General features: G+C 51.7%; 1 protein-coding gene across 1 annotated transcript in view; it reads left to right on the plus strand.

Moving 5' to 3' along the window:
* The window catches only part of PBX4 (PBX homeobox 4), a 26,025-nt gene that overhangs the window by 10,232 nt on the left and 6,399 nt on the right, over positions 1-9,394 (plus strand). Inside the window, exons 3-4 of the mRNA XM_023534567.1 lie at positions 8,633-8,877; positions 9,153-9,387. Coding sequence (XP_023390335.1) covers positions 8,633-8,877; positions 9,153-9,387 — 480 coding nt within the window. The remainder of the gene's footprint in view (positions 1-8,632; positions 8,878-9,152; positions 9,388-9,394) is intronic.

Genomic DNA, 9,394 nt, shown 5'->3' on the forward strand with positions numbered 1-9,394 from the left:
AACTCAATCCTGACACTGTCTACCTGGAGATAATCATCAGATCCCACAGGTTAGGGCTCAGCCCGACAAGACTGCACACTCCCACCTCCCAGTTCAGATGCCAGTTGCAAGCCCTGGTTATCTCCTGTGCTTCTGACTGGCTATAGATTGGAGGTTCCGAGGGCCCTCTTTTTGGGTTCGATTAATTTGCTGGAATGGCTCACAAAACTCAGAGAAACATTTCCCTTACTAAATTACTGGTTTATTATAAAAAGATACAACTCGGGAACAGCCAGATGGAAGAAATGCATAAAGCCAAGGTATGGAGAAGGGGCGCAGAGCTTCCATGCCCTTTCTGAGCACATCACTCTCCCCCAGCCTCCGCACGTTCACCAACCCAGAAGCTCTCTGAACCCTCTCCTTTTGGATTTCATTACACAGGCGTGGTTGATTAAATCACTGGCCATTGCTCATCTATGCAGCCCCTCTCCCCCGTCCCTGGGAGTCTGGAGGTTGGGGGTGGGGTGGAATTGAAAGTTCCAACCCTCCAGTCACACGGTTGGGTCCCCTGGCAACCATCCCCCATCCTTAGGTGCTGTCCCCAAAGTCACCTCATTTACATAACAAAAGATTCCTTTTTCCAAGGGTTTTAGGAGCTCTGTTCCAGAAGTAGACAAGACTAAATATATATTTCTTGTTGTAAATCACAGTATCGTAGCTTCCAAAACATAGTCTGGACTCATATTCTACTCTCTCCGCTTCAGCCAGAATTAGCCATTTCTCTGAGGAGCCCTGGCTCTATTCAGAGTGGATCTTGGCCTTACATACGCTCGTTGCTATTGAGGTATTACTTCTCTGATCACTCTCAGAGGACAGAGTGAAAGAATATTTATGGGTGATACGTTTGTGTGCATACACACACAAATTCACATCTACTTTTTCTATATCTGTATACATTGAAAAGTACAAGTTTGTTCCAATATCTTTAATTCTAGTTCAACGCCACGGGTTCATTCTGTTTTTCTCTCTCCAGATTTGTAACTCCTTTCTCTGATAGTAAGAACCCTGCTCCCATTAGCCTCAGTACTTTTATTTATTTAATTGGTCGTCCCTCCTGCAACGGTGTATGCCCAGTCTTCCTCCCCCCATCCCCTCTTCACTCCCTCGGCTCCCGAGCCCTGCTGCTGACAGCTCCCATGTGATGCCCTTCTCACCTTTCTTGGGCTGCAACACCCCAGGGCTAGGTCACCCTCCTCCAGACACCCCCTTGCCCTGCCAGGCTGTAAGGTACCCCCCTCGCTCAGGTGCCTCACAGGAGTTTGAACGTCTAATGGTCTGTCTAATCTCTTCCTTATTTAAATCACAGAGAGCAGATATTATGGCTTCCAGCAAATGGAAGCACAAAGGTCGGGCTTTTGTGGGGTTTAAACAAGTTTGCCTGCAACCCCCACAGCACTCCCTTCGGTGTTTGTCTGAACTGGGTAAGCAACATTCCGACAGCTGAATGAGTGATACACCCAAGAGCCCTGTGGGCTGAGGGAGACTTCCCACTGGGGACGTGCCAGCCAGGGTGTGTCCAGTGTGTCCATCTGGAAACGGTGGCTCCGTAGTACCACTGAATTATGTGATGTCGATCACCCTAATAGAATGCCCTTCAGCCTTGGGTCACCTTGCCTGTCTGTCCCTCCCAGGCTCTTAGTTTCATCCTCTCCACTGGCACCTGTGGACAGAGCCAAGGAGAGGCCTCTCTGCCCATGTCTGACTTGAAGCAATGCTTCTGAAGTGTCCCCAGTAAGTCTGGATGTGTTGTGCGTTTTGGGGAGATGACTGTTATCAAGTTAAGGAGTGTTCTTTCTATTCCTGCTCTGCTAAGGGTTTTTATCATTAATGTTTTAATCTTTTTCTTTTTGCATCTTTGGAGTTACAGTTTTTCTCTAGGTTACTGTGATGATTTACACTGATGGATTTTCATTTACACTGATTTCCATTTACATTGATGATTTACACTGATGGATTTGAAAGCATCAGTGTGCTGAGATAAATCCTCTTAATTATGATTCATGTATTTGTGCACATACACGCATAGATGCTGCCAACTTTGGTGTGCTGGTCATTTATTGAGCTGTTTCGAGCTCTGCATGAATGAGACTGGGCTGTGACTTTCTCATAGAGCATGTGTCTTGAGCTCTCTGTATGACGAGTGGGTGGCTTTTATTGAATCTCTTCTCTAAAGTGTTTTGGTGAAAGGACTCTCTCTTTGTTGAGGACCTGATAGTGCTGGTCAAAAAAAATGTCCTGGTGGCCCTTGGAGAGAGGTTTCTTAGCATAAGTCCTATTTCTGGAGCATGATTTTACAAGGCCAGGTATGTTGAGGAGCTGGGGCAATGGCAGGGGACAAGATCGCCACGGTCCCTAGTGAGCAGGGCAGCCCCACACAGCAGTGACAGATGGATGTGTGCCTCCGGGTCCATGGTGGGGGTCTGGAGGCATTCCTGGGCCCCCGAGCAATGATCTGAGGGTTTTTCACAGCAGCAGCAGCTCCCAGGTACCGAGGCACATCTGTGGCAGGGGCACTGCGCCCCAGCTTCCCTGGTGATCTCATCAAATCCTTATGTGTGGGATTCCCAACTCAAAGATGGAGGAAGTAAGGCTCAGAAACTGCCCAGCAGGAGTAACAACTAGCACTAGGTCTGGATCAGCTGGTTTCTCTGACAGGAAGCCTCTGATCTGTAGTCCCTGCCAACTCCTGGACCCCCCTGGGGAGCATGGGGCTACTAGACATAGTGTCATGGCTCTCAGGTGAGTCTGGAGTTGGTTTGGGAGACCTCTGGCCTTTCAGATAAAATGACCCTGCTAGGAAAAGACTCCTGGGTCCCATACACATGCTCCAGTGATATCCATCTCAAGAGAGGGACCTGGGGGACACCCAAGCGATAGAGACAGTAGAATCAGAAAGAGCAACCGCAGGCCGTCGAGACCTTCCCTATAGCTGGAGGTTTTTTTTTTTTTTTCCTTAAACAGTTGGAGTCCATGTAAAGAAGGTTATTTACCTCCTGCCACCCCTTTCCACGTCCTCTGATGTCAGAGGCATTGTTTAGGGAGGACGCACCCTCGTAAAAGAGAGCGATGGTGGTTCTTGGGTTTAGTCCTTTGCCAAAATCCTGTACAATTACCTAACTACCTTTGCTTCTTTAACTATAAGAGATCCTGGAGCTGGGGAAGCGTAGCTCAAGTTTGAGAATGAGGACAGGAAAGGTTAGCCTCGGCACAAGTCACGGTGACCACACTGGGTTCACCCCCGAGGCCCCGTTCCTGCCAAGATTTAGCCCCCAAAGCCCCTGCTTATGTCCAGCCTTAGTTGGCGCTCAGCAAGTGATCAAAAAAAGCATCAAAAAGTTTCTAAAAGCAAGAAGCCCCCAAGCTTTTCTTCCCGATGATTCGTCCCATCTGTGCCTGCGCAGATGCTGGTGCTCAGGACTCTAGACTGGCACTAGGGACAGGCGTGCGGGCAGATGGACGTGGGGCGGGCGTCACCATCATTGGTTGTAGGTGCTCAGCCTGAACTCGAGACCCCGGGGCTGGGGACCCTGTACCTGAGGTCCCAGCAGCAGGCTCAGACTTCCTGTCGCCAGAGGCCCCTTAAAGGAGTTCGGTCACCTTTCACTCAGCTTCGACTCCTTTCTGTTACACGTTCCCAAAGCTTAATCCATCTTAGGTGCTGGAGCCCCCTCTGCAAGGGCAAGGGGGTTCCCCAGCCTGGGGGCCCAGGACCCGCTAGGCGGGGAAACGGGGGCAGGGAGGGAAGAAGGGAGGTGAGCATTTTGCTGAGTCCCACACCCTGGCAGGCTCCAAACCAGGCCTGTCCTGTGTCATCTTAACGAAAAAAAAAACGGAACCTCTGAAAATATTAGAATGATTGATTTTTAGGGCCTAACTGAGGGCTGTAACCCAAGAGAAGAGCTTGAAGTAGCCTTGAAATAGTGCTCTGACTTCGGAAAAGTGGGCGCGCTCGTATAGGCAGAGGAGTAAGCAAAAATTACGCCTGGTGCATCAGAAGTTTCTTTTAGGGTATATACGGTTCAGTGATGCACAGTTTTACACCAAATGGAAGGAATGTATAGAAAAGATAAGGTTGAGTTGCTATGCCCCCTGGCGTCAGGAAATTTTAATTAGGGTCTGGAAACAAATTACTTCCATATTCTTTGAGGTGATTTTTATCAGGATTTAGAAAAAACAGGCACTGTTTTCTATAATCATTGATTTTCAGTGTTGAAACTGTGTAAGTCTATACGTGATTATCCCCCATGGTTTGAGCCTTAGTAAGACATTTTAGGAAAGCTCTTGGTTACTGATTAAGTAAACACCCTCTCCTTTCTTCAGTCCCATCCCCAGCCAAGGGCTGCAGATGATGCGTTTATGGTCACTTGGTCAGAAAGTGGCCTTTCAGAGGGGCCAGTTGGCATCTGACATGTCCAGCACTCGGCCAGGAGTTTAGACTCCCTCCTGGGCAGTTGGGGTTCCTGGAGGGGCTCCACGCAGCCTCACACCCTGGCACAGAGGAAGCTTAAGCACAGTCCTGCTGCTAAGCTTGAGCACTCCCGACCCAATGGGGTGAGGGGACAGGTGGCTGTCAGCGCAAAGGAGGCCTTTCCTCTGAGCCTTTCTTCCCCGCCAAAAAGCCACGCCTTTGTTCCGTGAGGAGAGAAAATTGAAAACGACTTGGGGTCATGTTCCTGTCTCAGTCTGCTCGGGCTGCCGTAGCAAAATACCACAGACTGGGCGGCTTGTACAACAGACATTTATTTCCTCACAGTTGTGGAGACTGGGATTCCAAGATCGAGGAGCCAGCCACAGTCCTACAGATCAGGGCCCCAGACTTATGACTTTATTTGACTCTAATAACCTTCTCTTAGGCCCCGTCTCCACATACAGTCTTGTCGGAGATTTAGGGCTCCTACATGTGAATTTGGGAGGGAACACAATTCAGTCCATAGTAGTACCGTATCGTGTCTTACAAAAAACATAATATGTTCATATTCACAATTTTATTTTACTTTACTGTTTGGTTTACTGGGGTTTTTATCACCTTCACTAAGTCGGGACTAGGAGAAAATCTGGCAGTGTTGGGGAGATGCCTCTGTTTTAATTCCACCTCTTTCAAGTGCCTCCAACAGTGGGTGTCCCTGAGCTGAGCTCCTGGTCCCTGAGGCCTCCTGCCCACCAGTCAGGGGCCCCGGGGGAGCTGAGGAGCACAAACAGAGATGTTCTTGAACAGCCAACCGGAAATGAGCTTGTAATTGAAGGTAACAAGTGTCTGATGACCAAAATTAGGCCAGCGACAGTGTACTGGGAGGACAATTGCACTGTGCTGAGGGAGATGCTTGGGAGGGGCAGTTGTCAGAGGGCAGAGGACACTTGGCAGGCAGGTAAAGTGAAGCCCAAACACACGTGCTTGGCGTGGCTTCATCCACAGTTGTGACTGGTAGTGGTGACCAAGACTCGGAATAACTTATTTTTTTTGGTAAGTTTGCTTTTACTCATACATGTACATGTTGCAAAAATATACAGTCTTAAGGAAATCAAACTTGTAACATGTGACTGCTTGTCGTACTAGCACATAAGCTCAGTTAACACTGTGAGGTGTGACGGGCATGTCGTCTCCTTATTCAAGGACATCTGGGCAGTTTCTGTTTTTCAGTTATGAACCATGTGGTCATGTACGTCCTATAAATGCAGCATTCTCAGGGGCCAGTGTTTCTGTGGGATAAATTCTCAGGACAGGAGTTTGGAGATCAAAGGACATGCACTTTCAGCGTGCAGCAGCATTTCAAACCCCCCCCCAAAAAAGGCTGCATCAGCACGTACCCCTGGAAGAGAAATTTAAAAAGCCTCAGGTGTACTCTTCATTATTTGAGAGTTTTGCATTTCGAGAGCAGTAAGTTCCTTGTTGTTTTGGTCCCTGGCTTATGATGGAGTCTCAGATACTTGCTATTGCATAAATAAGAGAATGAGTGGAAGATACCACGCCCCACAGCAGCCCAGCGTCACATGTATACACACGCATGAACACACCTGCCCCACACACCCCTTCACTAAGCTGTGTGTTCCAACCTTAACCACTACTTTTCCTAATTCAGTTGAAGCTGTACTGGAAGGTGTGGAGGTGGCCTCGCCACCCCTGGGTGTCAGGGCATGCTGGAGGCCCTGCAGGGGGAGAGTAGGAACTGCCTGTCCTTCTTGGCCCACTCCTGACCCGCATCCTGGGCTCAGGGAGGGGCCGCCAAATCAGCCCGGGACAGGAGCAGAGCATCGGAGGGCCGAGCAAGGCCCAGCAGAGGGAATGTTCCTGAAGGTGGGTTTGGAAGGATGTCAGTCGCGACCCTGAGTGCCATTTCGGGCTCCAGGCTTTACCTGTGGGTACCAGAGAGATTCTGGTCTTTGAACAGAAGACTCGTGTGGGAGCCAGCGTTGGGAGGTGGAGGCAGGTATGAACCATGGGTCGGAGGTGGGGAGAGGGTTTTCCTCTGCGGGGCACAGAGGGCAGGAGAGGGGGCCCAGCAGGGCTCAGGAATGGAGGAGCTGAGGGCAAGGTGGGTGGGAAAAAGGGAAGAAGAAAAAGGGAAAAACGAAAACAGGAGGAGGGCGACTGGGAGAGAGGAGGGAGGGGCCTTCCCGGTCCTCCGGTCCTCCGTTCAGGTGCCCATTCAGGTGCCCGGCTGCTGAGGCTGCCTGCTGGAGTCTGCAGGGACCACATGGGGGTGTGCGCAGCCTGCGGGGGCGGTCCTGGCTCATGGGAACTAAAGTTTACATCTGGTGCTGCTTAAAGATCAAGTAAGGTAGTGAGGGAGTTGGGTCTCTGAACTGGAAGGCCACAGGCAGCTGATGAAAGGGGCACTTTTCCTTCAGTCCTTTCCGAAAGAGCCATGTGGCAACCCAGTGAGACTGGGTGGCGAGGGTCCCTACATGTGAGGAAATTTCCTACGAGGATTTCTTTTTGGGCTTCAGTTTTCACTCGTGAGTTTTTGGCCGAAAAGGTAAATCTGTTCTGTGGGGAAACAAGAAAGGGACAAATGATTAATGAGTATCTCTGATGCGATTAAACTCAGTTTTTATCTGAGCACTTAAGTCAGGTAGTAGCTTATAGTATTAAGAGAGACCGTTTCTGAGAAAACACTTTAAACTTTGTTTTTCTGGAAAGTCAGAACGAGATGGACATCATCGCTCCTTCCCGGTCCCCTGCCTCCGTCCGCTCAGGGACTGCCCCACCCCAATCTTCCACCTGTCCCTTTCTCTGCGGACATTGCTTCTATCACTGAAAACGCAAGCACAACACAGGACCACGCTTCTCGGACCTGGCCCTCATTCTGTAGCCCTGCAGCAGCCTCTCTCGCCCCCGCCGCCTGGCCTGGCTCCCACCCTCCTCTCGCCGGGCTCTACCCAGCAGACCCTGCCATCGCTCTTGCAGAAGTTACTGACACTGTCCCGATGACTAAGCCCACGTTTCACTTCTCTGTGACCACTTCTGTTTTTCCTTCAACCTGATTTTTCTCTCTATCTCCTCCTTTGCCTGTTCCTTAAATGCTGGTTTTCTGGCACTCATAGGGTGTGGCCTTCTTCCCAGAAGTGTAGCCGCAGGTACAGGTAGATGTATACAGATTTCTCAAAAACACCACATGCAGATAACACGTGAATACCTACCTGCCTGCTGCCCAAACTTGTTAGCTCCACCGTGACTGCCAATGAGCAGCTGCCTTGCGGCCACCTGGACGCCCCTGCTCAGCCAGGTCAAGGACCAGCCTGCAGCGCCTTTTCATTGCCCACCTGCTGCTCTGTGTGCTGTGTTTGGGAGAACGCCATGCCACACGGGGCAAATGTGGGGGTCTCCCTGGCTGCTTCCTTTCTTTCAAGCCCACACCCAGTGGTCTCAGTTCCTGGGGACTGTCCCGGCCACCCCATAGCTGACCTGCATCCACCCAGATAGTGGCAGCTCTCCCCACTGCCTCCCCTGCCTGTCTAGCCATGTCCTTGAGCAGGTCAACCTCTCAGCCCCTCTGGGATGGCTTTTCCAGGTTGCAGGGCCATTGTCTCATTTCTCTGCTTTATATCTCAGTCAGTTCATTTTTTCTGGTACCTCTTGGGTCAGGCTCTTCCTCACTGGCTTCGTAACAGCCCTCCTTCACACTCACAGCAGGTGCGGCAGACACATACGAGCGCATACGAGCACAGCCCTGTGCCAGTGCCAGGCTGCTGGTCGTCTTTGTAGCCACGCCCATGCTGGGCAAGCGTCTGTCGGAACGTGCCCCCCCCTCTACTCAGGGGACACACTGCAGGGCTTCAGGCCTCTCCAGTGCTGGGCGCTGCCCCAGCCCTGCCCGGCCCCCCTGTGTGGACCCAGCTGTGGGCTGGGATTTTCGCCCTCACGGTTTGCACTGAGCTGGCATCTGTCTGTCCCCTCAGACCGCAGCCCCGACTGTAGTTCCTGATTCAGTGTCACGGTGGGTAACTCAGTGTCTGTTACCAGATAAAAGGAAGTCCTCCTGCCCCGTGAGGGTTCTGCGAGGAGCGTTCAGACGTGGCGCCAGTGCTGGTGACCGGCTGCGGTCATTTGGGCTCAGACAGCGGACACTGACTCGGCCCGGTCTCTCTTACCCAGCGTTAAGCATCCGTGGCATTGCGGAAGAGGGTCTCCCCGACGCTCAGCTCATGAGGCTGGATAACATGCTGCTGGCCGAGGGCGTGTCCAGGCCGGAGAAGCGAGGAAGAGGAGCGGCAGCGGCGGCTGGCGCAGCAACACCAGGTGGCTGTCCAAATGGCAATGGCCTTGAGCACTCTGACTACAGGGCCAAGCTGTCCCAGATCCGACAGATTTACCACTCTGAGCTAGAGAAATATGAACAGGTGATCTTTCTGCATGGAAGAGTTTCTATCATGTGAATGCACATTTGTCAAAGCAAAACATGGACCGCTAACCGCCTTTCTTTTGTGGCACAGACCAGAGAGTTCACGCGCTTGGTCTCACGGCAAAGGTGCCGGTTTTACTGAAGCCCTTTGCATTCACTTCTCCATAGCCAGTCTCTGTGGGAGCCGAGGGGGTTGGCAGGTGGCTGGTCCCCGCGGAGCCGCGAGCCAGCCTGCTGGGTAGTCACAGGCTGGCGTGTGTGTCCCTGCCCCAGGCCTGCCATGAGTTCACCACGCACGTCACTAATCTTCTCCGGGAGCAAAGCAGGATAAGGCCCGTCCTGCCCGAGGAGATGGAACGCATGGTTGGCATCATTCACAGCAAGTTCAGTGCCATCCAGATGCAGCTGAAGCAGAGCACCTGTGAGGCTGTGATGACCCTGCGCTCGCGGCTCCTCGATGCCAGGTCAGGCCCTGCCCACCACTCACAGCCCCAGGGTCAGCTCTTAGGAAGAGG

The sequence above is a fragment of the Pteropus vampyrus genome, unplaced genomic scaffold (genome assembly GCF_000151845.1).
Source record: "Pteropus vampyrus isolate Shadow unplaced genomic scaffold, Pvam_2.0 Scaffold126, whole genome shotgun sequence".
Lineage (NCBI taxonomy): Eukaryota > Metazoa > Chordata > Mammalia > Chiroptera > Pteropodidae > Pteropus > Pteropus vampyrus.